Here is an 18,065-nt window from a genome sequence, read left to right on the forward strand (position 1 = left end):
TGAAGAACGTTTTCGACAATGGATTGCTGTGCAAATCTGAATCCTTGAGATGCCTCCTATCTTCCCTTAAAGTTTGTCCCAATAATCCTGGGACACTCTGTATATATAAGTAATATAGTAAAGGAATGTTTTGAAAATTGTGTTGTTAGGTCCCACCGTAATTGATTAACAATTTTCCTTATATATGTATGTAGTAGTTTTAATTCACGATCATCCGCCATCGAAACCACTTACTTTCGTGTTAAAAGGTGCCAGACTGTCCAGACGGGAAAAGTCCTGAATCTGAAATTAACTTACTCTTTTCTATAGAACAATCTAATTATAGCAATCAGTCTTTGTCTTGCAACACTGCATGTAGGCAGTTCTCCGCTATCGTTGTTGCTGTTTTAATTATTTTCCTTCCTTATTAAATTTGTTAAGTTTAATTCTTAAATTAATTATTGTCTTTTTTCCTCCCTTGCTGCACAAATCACTACACGCATATTTGTGCTGCAGTAAATAAAACAACAAAATTATTCAACAATCGTTTTTTGTAATGGTAAATTAATATATATGTGTGTGTGTATGAGAAACGAATCCTCTGTGAGCGTAGACCAATAGATGTCGTTCCCTCCACAATTAGAACTGTTAGAACTATTTCGATGCGAAGGACAAAATAGGAAAGAGTAAGTTGAATATGTGAAAGTAAATCTGTGCGACTCTATGTGTTTTTTTTTAAATATTAAAGCATAAGTATAATCCTTTATGTCTTTTTTCATTGTCATAGTTCATTGTCATGTATAGTGCATGTTCTTAAAAATCTTTTTTTTTACAGTGCAATGTCTTTAAGTGACTCCATGACTGATCTTGAGTCATCATCATTAGGAAGATCTCATAACCTTTCTACAGCTCTTGAGACTTCAACCCTGTCCCTCACTCGAACAAAGAGTGAAGATAATGACTCTGCTTCAACTACTTCAAGTCCATCAAGAAGGCGTGATATAAAGTTGAAGCCCGTCACTCTACAACGACCATCTTCACTGGTGTACGACTCTGCCGCATATATACATCCTCCGCCAGGGAACAAAAACGAAACTTTTTGCAAATCAAAATCTGATGCGGGCTCAGAGCATAGTAAAAAGTTTCAAGAAAAGAACAATGCATTTCACCACGTAACAAACAAGGTAAAACAGCTGAAGAAGAAATCAACTTCAAAATCTGACTGCTCCTCCGACAGTTCAACTGAAACCGAGGAAAAAGTGAGGCCGAAAAATTTACCACCCAAACCTTTACCCACCCCAGGATCAGACGCAGACGGGTTTTTTTCAGATGATGAGCATACCCCTCTTGTATCCCCGTTTCATATGAATCGCTCTAGTCATTATAATCTGCAATCCTCGAAATCAGAAAAAGAAAGTACACCAGAAAAATCTATTCCTAAGCACTGCAAGTCTGATTCTGGCTCTCACAGGAAAATGAAAAAGCAATTAGAAAGACAATATTCTGTGGAGAGTAATCTTTGTGATCATTCAAGACCACCGCCGTCATCTACGTCAATGGTTGAAATAGCGACACCACTCAGTACTACACAGTATGTTCCGATTATGACTGCATATGGACAAGATGTTACGGATTCTCCATCTGTTGAAGAAACTGTTTCAATTTTAGAAAGTCAAATTCACAACGAAACAATTTTATGAATCTCTATTGGTTAAAATATATTTTATGTTATTTTAAATCCAAACTAAAAATGAAGCATTTGTATGTTAGATAAGATTTTTTTCATGCCATGTTATTTAGTAGTGTGGAAAAAGTTTATTCCCACTGTTCCAGAGTACTGTTTATTTTCAATTAAATTTTTTTGGTACGTTTTAATTTTTTAGAAAATGCCCTGTATATTTTTCTATGTTAGGGAACAAAACAGCGCAGTGTTATGAAAATTATCCTATTACGAACCTTTTTAAATAATTCGTAAGTCTTCTGATAGATATATAAAGAAATTTATAAGTAAGTATAAGTTTTATGTAGTAAAGAAGAGAGTTATGAATTCTAGAAATAAATTTTGTGAAACAAAATTGAACATTTTTTAGTTTTTAAGATTAATTATTAATTTTATGTCTGACAGAAAATATTATTTTGAAACTTTTGTATTCAATTAATGATAAAAAAAAATTTATTTTGAGAAAAAAAAGAAGCATATTTTGGGTTAGCATATTTTATTATATTTAGTTATTTCTTATCTTTGCTACTATAGTTTCTGTATTCAAAGTTAGATTTTTTTTTTAACTTTATTTTTATATAATCAGTATTTATCTATTATTATATATCAGGTTTATAGAAAATTCAAGAATTTCTTGAAAAAAATGAATAATTTCATTTTTTAGACTGAAATACTCATTTGTAAATAATTCATTTTTTTTAATTCATAATTTTATTTTAAACTAGTATTATTAAGCATTTTTTCTCCTTTGAACTGTCAACATTATTTCATATTTAATTTTTAGAAATGTGAACCTGAATACCTAAGAGATTTTTATTAAATTATTCTATTTAAAAATATAAATTTGTTGATAACATTCTCTTCATTATGATATGTAAAGTAATAATACATATCCAAATAGTTACTAACTATAAATTTTATTTCATGTATATGCTTAGTTTAATTCTGTTCAAATTTAGTAAAATTGTTTATGGCAAAATATTTGTTATTTCTTTGTTACAGCACATAAGTCCAATATACTAAAAATTATAAACAAAATCTTCATTTTTAAATATTTCTGATGTTCAAAATTACCCATAAAGGTCAACTTTTATCCTAAAAATAATTAATTCTTAGATGACTGAAATAAAAAAAAAATTTTTTTTGTTTAATTCAATATTCAAGTAATGCACAAGATTGATAATGGCATTTATGTTCATTTGTAGTAATTTATCATCAGAAATAAACAAATATCAATAATATATTATAAAAGTAGAAGAATTAGCATTTTATTTTTAATAATTATACTATAAAATATATTAACTCATTAAAATAGAAACTGAATAGTATATAATTCGGTTTTCATATTTTCATAAACAATTGATTAGAGAAATGATAGTTTGTAATATAATATTTTAAAGCACTTATGTTATGAAATATTATGGTCCTGTTTTCAAAACAGAAAATGATACTATGTATAATATATATGAATTTAATTTTCATTAACTCTAAAGAATTTTGTCTTGAAACATTTTTAAAAAAATCTTAGAATTTTTTTTTACAATTATCATATATTTGAAGAATTATTTAATTTGATAATAAAATATTAATTACTTTTGAAATGCTTATCATTGATCATCTTAAACATTATNTGATTAGAGAAATGATAGTTTGTAATATAATATTTTAAAGCACTTATGTTATGAAATATTATGGTCCTGTTTTCAAAACAGAAAATGAAAAACAAAAATTTTTTTTTTTTACGATTATCATATATTTGAAGAATTATTTAATTTGATAATAAAATATTAATTACTTTTGAAATGCTTATCATTAATCATCTTAAACATAATACGAAAAATATGTAGTTGAGTAATATGAATTGATTACATAAAAGCATTTTTCTAATTCAAGGCTTGCATTCTTATCAGGAAAAATGGATTAATCTTTAGGATATTTAATTTTTTTCAATAAATTTTTATAATTAGAGATGTTTATTTATGTATTGCTTACATGTACTCAGGAATTTTTAGAAATATTCTACAAGAGCAAACCAAGTATTCATGTGCATTTTATATTGGCCTTTCATTTCTATTTTGTTCTAATTAGCATTTATTTTATAGTCTTTATTTGTATAGAAATTAAAAACTGTTGGAAATAAATAATTATTAAAACAAAATATCTGTATTCATTTATTTTAAGGTTTTAATTTAATAATTCTATCTAGTACAGAAATTTTTTTGTTTAACTGCACTCAATTTCTTATAAGGAATTTTGGTTGTCCTAACTCTTTTTTTTGAAAAAAGAATTCTAAGTAAGTACAAGAGTTTCTCGGATGAAATTTCTAACTTAATGACATTTTTGGTTACTTTCTACTCTTAAATAACCTTAGAAACAGCTTGTCTCCAATTATTCTAGAATCAACAAATTTGAATTTTTACCACAAAAGGAAGAAATCAATGTTCGTTTATTTAAAACTGATGTGATTGCTTCTGTATATCAGTATATTAAGTAGGAAATTTACTCATAATTTTATGAAATTGAGGCAAAAATGACAAAAACCAGTGTCTTGTTTAGATTTTTATGAAAGGTTTTATTTTTGATAGAAATCTAATCATAATTTTCTGAATCTAACATAAGTGTAGAATTTGGTTGTTCTACCAGGGTCTTGTTTTTATAAATATATGAAAATATGTACATGTCTTTCATGTAATTAAAAATATGAATAACTGTTTTTCTAAAGATTTATAACGAAGGTATATTTTTAAAATTAAAAATATTGCTAAGGACCAATTTGTAAGATAAAAGCTCCGTTAACAAACCGTAACTTTTCCAAAATTAGCTACTGTTCATGAGTTTAGTATTCGTCCTAAGCCCAGTCCCGTGACATGTGAGAAACAATTTTGAATGCTTCCTTGAAAGTTTTTAGTAGAAAAGTAAACTATATTATATACCTAACAAAAAATAACTTTAACTTTTTAGAAAAGAAACATTACCCAGAAAGTTTCATCACATGTCTACTGCTAAGCAACGAAGAGTTCATAAACTGGTTTTACACCGGTGCTAAGATTTAAATTTATCAATGCCAAGATAGGATTGTGTACCAAACGCAATGGTCAATTCCTAGTAAGTTATATTTCCTTTGAATCTGTAACTATCTGACACATTTTTCTTTCTCTTGATTCTGTAATTATTTTTTATTAAAATTCTTTTAGTATATTATAAATTCTGATTGTGTGTGTTAAAATAGAAATATCAATGACAAAAATTTTCTTAAGAACCTTCAGTGTTTTAAAAAAATTTTCAATCTAATATATTGTTGTTTCTTAATATTAATATAAAGGTAAGTTCCTAAAACATTTTCTGCAGACTGCCGTTCTTTGCTTTATTCAGCTAAAAAGTAATGAGATGAAGTCGAGGGTATTACGTAAATATTTATTATTGACATTCTATAATATATAAAACAATGATTAATATGATAAAAGATACCCAAATTTCGTTTATTTATAAAGTGATGAATGTTGTTAACTGTGGCAAACCGCATCTTATTCTCAATTCCAACTGACTTAAAGGTTTTGAGGAGGATAAAAAGTTATTTTTTTGCGCAATCAGCACCGATTGATACTTATGTTAGGGGGTGATGAGGACTTAGGACAAAAAAGGACATTAGTTTTAACAAAGAGAAATACGATTTGTTTTTTAAGTATTGTTTAGAAAAGCAGACTGCTATGATATCTTTCTACTAAATTTCAAGAGTATTTTACAATTTTATTATAAAAAAAAAGTTGCATACAGTAAACATTTTAGAAACACAGAGAAAATTTTTGAAAATGATTATTCTAACACAAGTTTTTGAAAGTAATAAAAATGACAGCTTTTTATATAAAAAAATATCAAAATTAGTATATTAAAATAATCCTATGTACGAATTACACAGAGAAAGGCTTAAAATAGTCTGTTGAGTGGTTCTATGGCAATACAAGCAGTTTTAAAATCATATTTAAATCTTCATATTTGATTTGGCATATTAAAAGGTTTAACACTGCTATGATGAGATAATTTTGAAAATGTTGGAAGAGAATATATTTTTCCTGAAGATGATTATCACTAGTAAATAAAGAATTGTTTATTCCTGAAAAACACTGCTTAAAGAAATATAAATCATTGTAGGAAATTATTATTCATTTGTCCAATTATAGTGAAAATAAGCAATTATTTGTTAAAAATCAAATTGTTTATAATTTTATGAATCAAATATGATAAATAAAAGCTTTAATTTTTGCAAATATAGAGCTCTATCAAAATAACAATTCATTTTTATTTTACCAGAGATGCCAACTGCTCCGGACAAGCTAAAATAATTTAATAAATGGTAAACAACTACAAACTGAATTTTGCAAATATTTGACTAATTTTGGTAACTTTTTAAAGAGGTTTAACATGACTTAAATTAAAAAAAGTGGTGAGCATCTAAGCTTACAAATTGTTTAGAAATAGTGGTGGATAAAAATCTACTAAATTGGATTTATTAAACCAAGAATCACAATTAATAAGCTACCACTGGAAAATATTTATTTGCAGTCCGGAGCAAGTTGGCATCTCTGTTTTACATAAGCATTTGGTAAAATTATACATTTTGAAAATGGCCCGAAGGGTACAGCTGCAGGGCCAAGTCTTTCAGCACACTTCCATCCATCAAGAAATCAAAAATGTGAGTTATGTAAATGTTAAAATAGTTTCCACCAAGGAATCCTATTAATTGCCTTAATTTATTGCCAAAGCTCTTTTTCTTAGCCTTATACACATTCAAATGAGTTGGCAGAAAAGAAAATGAGAGAAATAATAACGAATCTGAATAAAATCAAACATTTAGCTTTGAATTCTATGCTAATATGTTAAGCAGATTTTGAGAGAATTTCTAAAAATAGATCATATTCTGCACTCAATGTAAGGTTGTGGCATAAGAGATAACAGATTCTATTAATGATTTTTATTCACTGAAAAAAAAAAAAAGGATTAACCAAGATAATAATTTAGTTTTTAAATGTTATGCATATTTCAGCATGATAAATGCATTTGGCAGTCATCCTTTTTTTTTTAACTTAATTTTCGTGACATGGATCATTAGTTAAAAAAATATATTTTTAATCACATTGAACGAATTTGTATTAAATTTTTTTTACACCAATATTATAATGAATGCAGCACTATGGAAATGCTTTAAAGAAATATTTTTACTGCCATTCATAACATGAGAGTTCTAATATTAACTAATTTACTTGCACCAGAGCTAGAAGAATCTTGTCCAAACATATAGGGGAAAAAAGCATGAATTTTATTTTATCAATTAGTCATAAATTTATTTTCAGTGGTTATTAGTTTGTATTGTTGTTTATAATTGGTCCTGTTTTTTTTATTATGTTTGTCCATTCAAAACAGCTCATTTTTAAATATTAAAAAAAAAGAAAGATTTAATGACGATTATTTCAATTTGTTAGTATCAAGTGGGTACTTCCATTCGTGCATTATTTACTGCGAGAAAAAAAAACCGTTGCACTAAACATAGTTTGATTTTTTCAGAAGAAAACTAGATCTAACAACAGCAAGACAAGTTTATTTTTATTCAGGAATTGAAATTAAAACTAATTTTGAAGTTTTACGCAATCATACACAACTTAACCTGAAGTTTTATTCAACTTCAAATGTAGAAAAAAATGATAAAAAAAGCATGAATATTGTAGAACTCTAGTTGATTAAATGTAAAACTAAATTCACAAAATACTACAAATGACCTTTATTACATACAGATGCGAATGAAAATTAAATGAGTTACTTAAATTGAAATTCTCATTAGTTTCATACGAAGAAGAAAAAAAAACTTCGAAATTTTAAATAAATTTCTCATAATTATATTTTTTAAAAAGTTCTTTGCTAAAACTTAGGTACCTTTTAAGTATGAGAGTAGATAAAATATTAACATAAAAATAAAGATAAAACATAAATGGAAAATTGGAACTGCTCCACGGTCAGAGCTTTTTGAACCCGTTCCAAATTATTTCAACTTTTAAAAAGTTTATCGTTTAATGGTTATTTATTTAACTGTTGATTAATTGATTTAATTCATAATTTTCATGTGCCGTCAGTATTCTTCATTTAGTTACAATTCTTTTCACAATATTTTAAACATTTCTTTTGGGAAACTAAAACTACAATAAAAAAAATTAAACTCTTAAAAAATGCTAAAATACAATCTTAGGGAACATACCTACTAAATGTGGTTTCATCATTTGTCAACTACTAATATTTGAATTCTGAATGAAGCACCAAATCGTTTATTAATAACAAAAAGAGAAGGAAAGTATAAATTCACTCTTCTCTTAAGATGAATACTGATTAAACTTTTTACTTTGTTTTAAAAAAGTATTAGAACAATTTGGTGTTGGGGAATTTACACAGTATTGTAACAAAATTATAGCAGTGTGATTTGTTAACATAGCCTTAAAATTGTTTAAAATTAAATAATAATAATAAAGAAATAATAATAATAAAGAAATAATAACAAATTGCAACTTCGAATAAATATTTATTTACAAAACTACAGGGATTCTGATAAACGATTGGCAACTTGTCTCATTGTACCATGTACTTTTGAAGGAGCACACCCTAAAAACACAAATATGTATCAAAAGCATTTTTAAAGATTTATTTCATAAATAAATTAATGATATCAATGGCAAAGATAAGCATAATAGTTGAAAAATTAATGCAGTTTTAATATTTTTTTATAAATTATAACTTTTTTTGTTTGTTGAGATTTACATTACAATAAACATTTCCTGGCATCTTTTATGGGTATATTCTGAAATCTAATATTATGGATAACTATTCAGACTAAAAAAAATTAACTAAAACCATAAATGGTCCCCCTTTTCAGGTGGAAAAAGGATTTTACTTCCTATATGTTAACCTACGGAGAATTATATAACCGGAATTTCCTTATTATTTAGGTAACTAAAAACTACTTTTTAATTAATTTTGTTTCATTTTATTCATTGAAATGTGTTCTATCGATCTTAGTTAACAGATTTTGAATTTTAAGTTTGAAAGTATCTTTAAAATCTTTTCAAAGTTTAAACAAAACAAAAATTATTCAAAAATTAATTATTAGTTATGAAATAAATGGGGAAATTCTGGACACACAATTCTCTGTTGGTTAACATGGATGTAAAATCCTTTTTCTATCAAAAGGGGACTAAAATAATTATGCTCTGCTCTATAAGCAGACATGTGATTGTTGGAAAAAGAAATTATCTGAAATTGTTTTTCTCAATGTGTAGTATTATTTAAACACTTAATTTTATTTTATTTTTGTACGTAGAATATAAATAAAAGACTCATTTTTATGCACAAAAATAACATTTATAAAATTTTGAAAAGATTTTTTTTTTTAAATTTAGTACATTATCTTTTTATCAACACATAAAAAAATATATACAGCAAAAAGTTACACATTCCTCCTTTTTTGCACTCTGCAAGTCATCACACGGAAAAAAAAAAAAAAAAAAAAAAGTTGGTGCAGTGGCTCAGNAAAAAAAAAAAAAAAAAAATTTGAAAGTCACGGCAAAAGCTGAAGAAAGCTCGATTAGTAAAAAACGTTGAATGAACATATGTTTCGAGATTCACATGTCGTATCAAATAATATCCTATTAAAAGCATGCGTAAATCATTTGTATTAACAGCTGGAAAATTGATTGAAAAAAGGATAGAATTATCAAGTCGAATAATGAATATTCAAGTGTGCAATTTGAATTTTTCGTATCACAATATCGGGATTTTGAAAAACCATGTGAAAACCAACAGCAATAACTGACGAAAAACGATCGAAACATTGCTCATATGTGCGATTTGAATTTCTGGTTTCTTAATAATATCGAGATTCAAAAAACCACCTGGACATCAGTAGCAATAAGTGTGAAAAAGTTTATTGAAAAAAAAGTGATAGTGTCAAAAAGTGACTAATAAATGTTCTAATTTTTAAACAACTTTGCATGTCGTAATCGATTACATACTAATCGGTACATACTAACTTTACAAAATTTAGGGTAAGGGTGTACGTTTAAAAATTTAAAAAATTAAGCTGCCTGATAAGGTGGGAAAAAAATGATATTCCCAATTAAATTTTTCAACTTCCCAATCAAATTTTTCTACAAACACAAGCTAAAACAATATTTTGGCATGCATTGAATGAAAAGAGCAGTTAACTTCTTTTTAAATTACTAATAATAAAATATTTCGTATACATAAGATGCTTATCCATACCTAAAATGAGATTGCAAAGAGTAGTTCTTGCTGCACGAATATGTTGGTAAGAGCCCATGATGTGAATTTTGCTATAAAAATAAAAAAATTCAATATTTGATATTAAAATTTCTATAATATTAAACAATAAAAGTCATATTCACTGTGTATATATTAAATAAACACAACGAAATTTATATAGGCATAAATATCAAAGGTGCATGTCAAAAATTATTTTTTTTTACCTAACTGTAGTAAATGTTTGTTAGTAATTCCAATTTTTTTCCCCCTACAGTAATAATATTTTAACACAAAATGAGACACTCAATGGCCAAATTTTGTATAAGTATTTAAAAGTCATTAATTTTTTAATAAACAAACTAAGTTATAACAGATAAGAAAAATAAGGATTGTCCATACACTACAAAAAATTTATTTCATATATTGATAAAATTTGACTTTTACACAGTATTTAAAATCCTGAAATTCTATAAGCAAAACTAAAATATTGTAAAAGCTCCATAATAGAAGTCTTGCTGCATTTCATATATTATTATTATTTTTTTTTATTATTATCAAGAAATGCTTCGGTTTTTGCTTTAGAAAAATAATTAACATTGATAGATTATGATAGGAAATAAATTTGATTGTGCCTTTTTCAGATCAAAACAACCAGACCTATACAAAAAAATGATTTATCATAAAAACTCTTGATTTTTTCAACCCTTTGAGTTACTAAATAAATGTTGTATATATATAAATATAGAAATTTTTTGATATCATATTAATTAACAATAAATTGTATCAAACAATTTTTAAATTGCATTTATTAGTAGCACTGGATGAGAAACTAGTGACTATATATGTAAAACTACAGTACATTACAAGTAAGACCTTTTAAGTTTTAAACAATGAATAAAGTATTAGATATTTTACTGCATTTTTTTAAAATTTTTATAAAAAGGTTTTAAAATTTTTTTTAAAAATTAGCTTAGAATTATTACTTTTTTATTATAAGCAGAAAGGTTCATTCTGAATCACATATAGGATTAATAAAATTTTACAATGGAGGAAAAGTCTAATAAAAAACTCTATTTCTGGAGGACAATTATTTGTACCTCTTATCCATTATAGGGTAAAATTAATGGTTATTAACATCCATGAAGCGACTGAATATAGCAAGTGGGGTTAAAATATTGCCAGCCAATCACTGCCGCTCGCCACTTTTTTTTTCATTGGAAATTCACCCCATGGGAATTTTATTACTTTTTAAAAAAAACAAATATGAAATTATTATAAATAATTTTTTAATTCTTCTGAAAATTACATTATTTTATGTTTGCTTTACAAATTTTTCTTTCTTTTTAGAACCAAACTTTGCATAATATCTAGAGAAATGCTTCAAAAGAAATCCCTTATACTATTGATTTTAACTCTAATGGTAGTTTACAACAATAATAATTACCTGCCAGTCGCCACCCACTCAAAACTTTTTTCATCAAAATTGCACCCACGTGAATTTTATTATTTATTTTTGTTTAAAATAAATATAGTATCACACTTGTTTCTTAAATATTTTTTTTAAAAAAAAAAGAACATTATAACATATTTTGAAAAATGCTTCGAAAGAAATTCCTTACATTATTAATTTTAGCTTTATTTAATTGTTTAAAGCATTCAAACTCTGAAAAAGTAGCCACAGTTTAAAATGCCAAAATTGGTCACAAGCCAGTACTAAAATTCCCTAATTTTGTCCTAATATTATCTAGACAGCAATTCAAAACATTAGTTAATACACAAAATTAAAATATTAGTCGACTAAAAATTGCATTAAAATGCTAATTTGTGACTTTATATCAATACAAAATCACTACCATTCCAACACAATATCTGATTAGATTATGTAACACCAAAATATACCAACGATTCAATATTTTACAATAATTACTAATAACTTAACAATTGAATATATATGTAACAATTGAATCAACAATATCAGCCGAACATTAGAGTAAATAAATTAATACTCATTTGTCTTCCCTGGCATAAAATTGCCACAATAATGGAAACCATTACATGACACATTTACATTAAGATTAATAAATTTTATGGTATAGGGTGTAAGTAAAAAATTAAGAAATTTTTTTTAATAACTATAATTCTGTTTAAAAAAATTCCACCTCTTTTAGTAAAAGACATATTTTAGCAATCAGTTCAATATGGATTACAAAATAATAGCAAACTATTAAACGTAAAAGTACTTTTTTATCTCAAGTTAAAACCCTATCTCATATTTGATTAGTCTGTCATCAATTTCTCTAGATTGCATTGGATAAAAAGCAAAATTCACACAAAACAAAGAGAATGCAAAGAAATAAATATGGAATTAGCAATATAGTTACAAACCTATCAGCTACTACTATCCTTGTTTTTGTAGCATTTTCTATTGTATACTTTGTTCTACCACCTTTACCCACAAGTCTGCCAATAGCTCGAGATATATGGTCACCATGTAAAGTTTTAACTAAAATATAAGATGAAACCAGTTAAAGCTTTACAATTACACTAGAAAAATATTATCTTTGGTTTATTAAATTTGTCAATATATGTTACAAAACTAAAATATAACACAGATTTATATAACCCCTAGCAGAAAGATTCGCACGACATCAATTTACAATAATGTTGAAATCTCCACATCATCTACATACAAATAATGTTCTGATGAATTTTTGAAGAAATTAAGTACTGACTAGGATTGTTTGTGTTTGTTCACTTTTTGCTTGGCAGAAGGTTATGACTGCAAAATAAAACATTTTTAATTCAAAATGTTAAGCTTTGTATAATAAATTAAATAATAGTTTCTATTTATCGCCTAAATGTTTTTGATTCCTATCAGCAATAAATCGATAAAAAAAATATGAAACCTCATGAGATGTAAATTATTTTAGTCATTTCTAAATTATGGAATTGCTTTAATCTAGTTTTCAATGATAATAGTATAAATAAATACTACTGAAATGGTAAATGTTTAAAAAAATAGATTAAACAAAACAAATGAAGGGCTATTTGTATTTTAACCGATACAATCACTTGGAAAGAAATTTAGTAGGATACATATAAAAATAATGCTGTGTAGTAAATTTAAATGAAATTCGTTTGATTTCCTCTTAAATTTATGTTCAACAAATAAAATTAAATAATAAAATGTCAGAAAAATGTTTAATTACTTGTAAGACATTTTAAGGTTAGATATTTTTAATATCTTTACCAATTCAACATTTACAAATATATATATTGAAAACATAGCTTTACAAATTTTAAAGATCTAAAAAAAAACTTGAAAACTGTATATAATCCTGTATAAGCAAAAGTACTGCAATTTCGTGGAGATACAGTGCGACGTCTATGAGTCAAAACATTAAACCTTGGTAAGTGCGATGTTTCTAATAATGAGGCTTATCCAATGTTTTTTTAATCGATTTTCCAAAATTTCATTATTAATCTTCATCTTTTTATCTTTTGCAGAGATATGTTTTTATAATTTACGATCAACAATAGCTAAAAGAATTTACAATGCAGGTGAAAAACAGTTTGCAGGAATGTAATAAGAACACAACAGATGCTCCCACTTTCAAACAAAGAAGCCGTTGACAAATTTCCCTCCTGCAATCACTCCATAAATAGTCTCTTACAAGGATTGATGGAAGTATGATCCTCCCTTTCTGCTGCAGGCATAAAGAAAAAAAAGTGAAAGAAATATATTCAAGTCATTCTCTAATACGGATGAGTGGGATAAAATGCTTAAATGACCTATCTTGGAGGTCAAGTTTAACCCCATTTTACGCTGAAGGTTACTCTCAGATATATTACGACAATTACCAAAGAACAATTTTGCAATTTAGAGATATTCAAGTAAATTGATGAAACACGCTGAGAACGTGGATAACAGTGAAACACATGAACTGCTTTAATTATTCTACATTTTAACAATTTTTAGCTATTTAATCTTTTAAAATATAACTGAGATATTCTAAACTAATTATAAAAGAAATAATGCATGTCCGATAAATTTATGATTTAATTTTGCTCAAAATGAGATTATTTCTTTATTTTTTAAAAAATAGTTTAAAGGTTTTTAGCTGTTTATCATTTGATAGGTTAAAATTTTAGAAATTTAAGTTAGTAAATAGAAATGGGATGCGTTCGGGATTGTTTTGTGTCGTACCATTTTGCGCAAAACAAGATTTATTTTATTTAATTACTATTAATATTTTTTTGAATTACTGTACTTAAGGACTTTTAGCTGTCTAATCATTTGACTTAATAACATTTAGGTATTTCAAATCAAATTACGTTAAAGCAACGTGATGGGATTGCAATTGTTTTACTTGGTAAAATTTTGCTCCTAGTAAGATTATTTTCATCAATTTATTGTATTTTGATAACTTATTTCTTATTTTAAGTAAGATCAAATATATTAAATTGTCGTACATTAATTATTTCAATGATTTTTAAACGTTTAATCAATCATGGTTGTATATAATTCACTATTTGAAACAGATGCGCTAATCATGTAGTAAAATTTTGTGCAGCATATACGATGGTGCGATCTTCCTAATAAAAAACTTTTCCTCTTTAGTCAAATTTTACGAATGTGAGTAATTTTATGAGTATCTCTGCAAAATTACGGTACTAATATATATTTTTTCAATTATAAAGAAAAAAGAAATGCAATTTATATTCAAATAATATAATCAAATTATTATAGGCATTAAACTAGTGGTAGAATTAAACATTTTTAATTTATTTCATAATGTAATTGTAATCATATCACGTGTATTGCTAACATTTTGCAGCCTGCTCTTTTATGGATATAAACCACACAAAAGGATCATTTAAAAAAATATTATATTATACATCTATCAAAACAATGTCTACCAAAATATCAGCTCTCATTTAATTGAGAAATGTTTTTTATTTTCATCGTCATTGTAAATAACACTTAATTTTTTAACTTACCATCTTTAATATCGAAAGATTCTAAAAATAATTCATCTAAACGCACCAAAGACATTGCATCCTAAGAAAATAAATATTAAAAGTTTAAATACAACTTTGTAAAGATTAAAGGTCATTAAAAAAAAAAAACAGAAATAAGTTACAATTTTAACTTACATCAACATCAAAACCTAAAGTGAAGGCATGAACAAAATCTGCTGCTTTCTGAAGCGCACTAACATCTTTAGTTTCTTTACACGTCTGAAAAAGAATAGATTAAAATTTTTTAAAAAAAAACATTCAAGTTATTATTATATTTTGTGTTATTCATTTTCAATTTATTTAATTGTACAGAAACTTACTTGTATTTCAACCATTCTTCTTTTTAAGTTGAATCTAATACTAAGATGAAGATGCTCAACAACAGTAGTAAATATTTTCATCCAATTTTCTTTTAAAGGTGTATACCTATTTGGAGGGACAGGGATCTTTCTCATCTCTCCTTTTCCAGTCTAAAAAATGAACAAATGAATTAATAAGACAACACTTTTAAAAACAGCATGCAACTAAATATTCTCTTTAATAGTGCTAAATATTTTACCAAGATAATTTTTTAAATATTCCTAAAATAAAATCATGCCAAGATAGATCAAAGATATAAGAAACTAGAGCAAGTGGTTTAAGAGTAACAATAAATATATAGTGAAATTTCATCTGGCATTATGGACATTTTTTAGAAACTTTAGCAGTGATCTAGAAATAATGTTTTCAAAAGACTCACTTAGACACGGATAAAAATTTTAATTCTGAAGAAGTATTTTTAATCTTTTCAAACATCGAAGTGATAGGATTTTAATAAAAGAAAAGAATTAGGCCAATGGCAAATACTGTTTCCATCTTACAGTTTTGAGAGCTTAACACTATCTGGTACAAGTACTTGGTGATAAGCAAAGTTATTTAACTTTCTGTACCCTAACATTCATACAAATAAATATTTTCAATGATCTATTATAATGATTATATATCATTATGATGGAAATTTATAGGGTTTTCTGATTCAAAAATAACATTTCAATGCATTACATGTTTGCATCATCTTAACATTCAAGAGTGGAATTATTTTGATAAATTGAGTGAATCCTCTTTCAAAACTCATAATGTACTTTTCTGTGAGGAAGCACCCTGTCATTTCTTATTCCTAAGGAGAACTTTGCTAAATGTAACAATAATTCAAACCTTGTATTTTAGTGAGTAATAATTTTAATTTTAAAAGCAACAATGCTAATAGGTTATTGTTCGTCTTTTAACAAAAGAAAAAAAAATCTAAATGTAAATTATAAGCTTAAAATGAATTCTACCATAAGGACTAAGTGGTTAATTGTAACTGATTTATTCCAAACCTCGAAATTGCATCTTATATTAATTTAAAAATTTATCTTGTTTTACTATTTAAATTATTTTTATTATTAATCTTAAAATTTATCTTGAACTTAATATGAAACAATCAGTAGTCCCCCTAGACCAATTATTGTAAAAGAATGGTAGGTTGTTTTAGTTTTTTTAATTCAACCTTTGTGTTTAAGTCTGTATTATTTTCACAAAATAGCATATTTCTACATAAGTATAACAATTACATTTTGTTTTTGTTATCTTTCATTCAAATTAACTTTAAAAAAATCTAATAGAGACATATAAATGAATCAATGAAAATGTGAAGAGTAATATCGTCTAGTCACTTTGATAATCCTTCTAGCAACCTTCAGATATGATATTATATTTCACTAATATCTACTCCTGCACTTAGATTAATATTATCAGAATTTTTCAGTTGCTTTAGATAAACTTAAATTTAAATATCAGTTAAAAATAAGATTGTTGAAAGAGAGAACAATTTTCATACCGAATCAACGCTTTTTGCAGGTGGAAAATGAGGTCTATGCCTTTTCCTATCTGATTGCATGTCTACATCCATACCGGTTTGTTTCCTTTTCTTTGACTTAGGCACAGACCATTCAACATCAGAATTTTCATGTTTGTTTGATTCCTCCATGGTTTCTATGAAGAAAAATGTTGATAAATTATCAAAATAAACTAGATTCAATAAGACAATATTAGTAAATGGAAATGAAAGAGAAATTAAAACTAAAGTATCATTTTTCTAGAAGGAGTCAATAAAGTCCTAAATTTTAATATTTCAGATATATTCATTTGTAATTCATAAAAATACAAAAAGCAGCAAATCAAGTAGGTCACTCATTGGACAGCAGAATAATCTGGTAACCACATTTACAAAATTTTTCCTAAAACTTCTAAATATGGACACAGTTGATGTAATCAGGCTCTCAAACATAAAAGCTTTACAGTAAGTATAATTAATATTCTCTAACAAATATTTCCCTTCATTTACTAGTCCACATAGTCATAAACAAAGAAAAAAACTGTCATTAAAGGTTTCTGATATTCACTCGTAACTATAAGAACTAACAAATGAATAAGAAATACAGTGATTAATTTATTGCAATTATAGTTTCTCTTAAGCTGTTTTAAATTACAGTCTAAGTAATGATATAGAATGTGAATAATAAGATATTGCTGGTAAAAAAGAACGTTGATAGAAAAATTTACACTCGGGAACATAATATAGATTAAGATTTTCCAAAATACATGATGAATAAATCTTTTTTCCCTTAAATATTAACATGATAAAACATCTCAAGATATTTTCGTAAAATCAATATAATTATTTAAACTAAGACAGCAATAATAAATCATGAAAGGAAGAAAAAAAATATATATATGAACACATGCTTTTAGAGCTACCCACTTGTTTTAAATGCTTGGCGATTTGAAATTTTTTGTTCAATTGAATTATTATTATCAAAATATTCAATGATTATATTTACTACGCTTAGATTATAGAAGGAGTTCTAAATTTTTGATTTCAGGCCGCTTTTATAACATTTTGACTCACGAAAATATAATGAACTACTGTAACCAGAGTGACCACAGAAAAGGAAAATATTTTGATTTTATTTGATTTTCTTCACTTCATTTCAAGAAAGCTACGGATAATTTATATTGATTAATC

The 18,065-nt window shown here is 26.0% G+C and overlaps 2 protein-coding genes across 7 annotated transcripts in view; one reads left to right on the plus strand and one right to left on the minus strand.

The window, feature by feature from the left end:
* LOC107437064 (Ankyrin repeat-rich membrane spanning) overlaps positions 1-1,826 on the plus strand; it is a 47,558-nt gene extending 45,732 nt beyond the window's left edge. For all 6 annotated transcript variants that reach the window (XM_043038954.2, XM_043038949.2, XM_043038938.2 and 3 more), the window contains one exon: positions 815-1,826. In XM_043038954.2, coding sequence (XP_042894888.1) covers positions 815-1,679 — 865 coding nt within the window. In that variant the 3' untranslated portion in view covers positions 1,680-1,826. The remainder of the gene's footprint in view (positions 1-814) is intronic.
* A 6,415-nt stretch (positions 1,827-8,241) lies between these two features.
* LOC107437072 (lethal (1) G0004) lies at positions 8,242-18,027 on the minus strand. Its single transcript, XM_043038990.2, has 8 exons — positions 17,802-18,027; positions 16,878-17,032; positions 15,340-15,489; positions 15,155-15,238; positions 14,999-15,059; positions 12,383-12,500; positions 9,998-10,068; positions 8,242-8,341 (listed from the first exon to the last, which is right to left on the minus strand). The coding sequence occupies exons 2-8, from the start codon at positions 17,025-17,027 to the stop codon at positions 8,274-8,276; spliced, it is 702 nt and encodes a 233-aa protein (XP_042894924.1). The 5' UTR covers positions 17,028-17,032; positions 17,802-18,027; the 3' UTR covers positions 8,242-8,273.
* Between the last annotated feature and the right edge of the window lie 38 nt (positions 18,028-18,065).

This window comes from Parasteatoda tepidariorum, chromosome 1, assembly GCF_043381705.1.
Source record: "Parasteatoda tepidariorum isolate YZ-2023 chromosome 1, CAS_Ptep_4.0, whole genome shotgun sequence".
NCBI classification, from domain to species: Eukaryota; Metazoa; Arthropoda; class Arachnida; order Araneae; family Theridiidae; genus Parasteatoda; species Parasteatoda tepidariorum.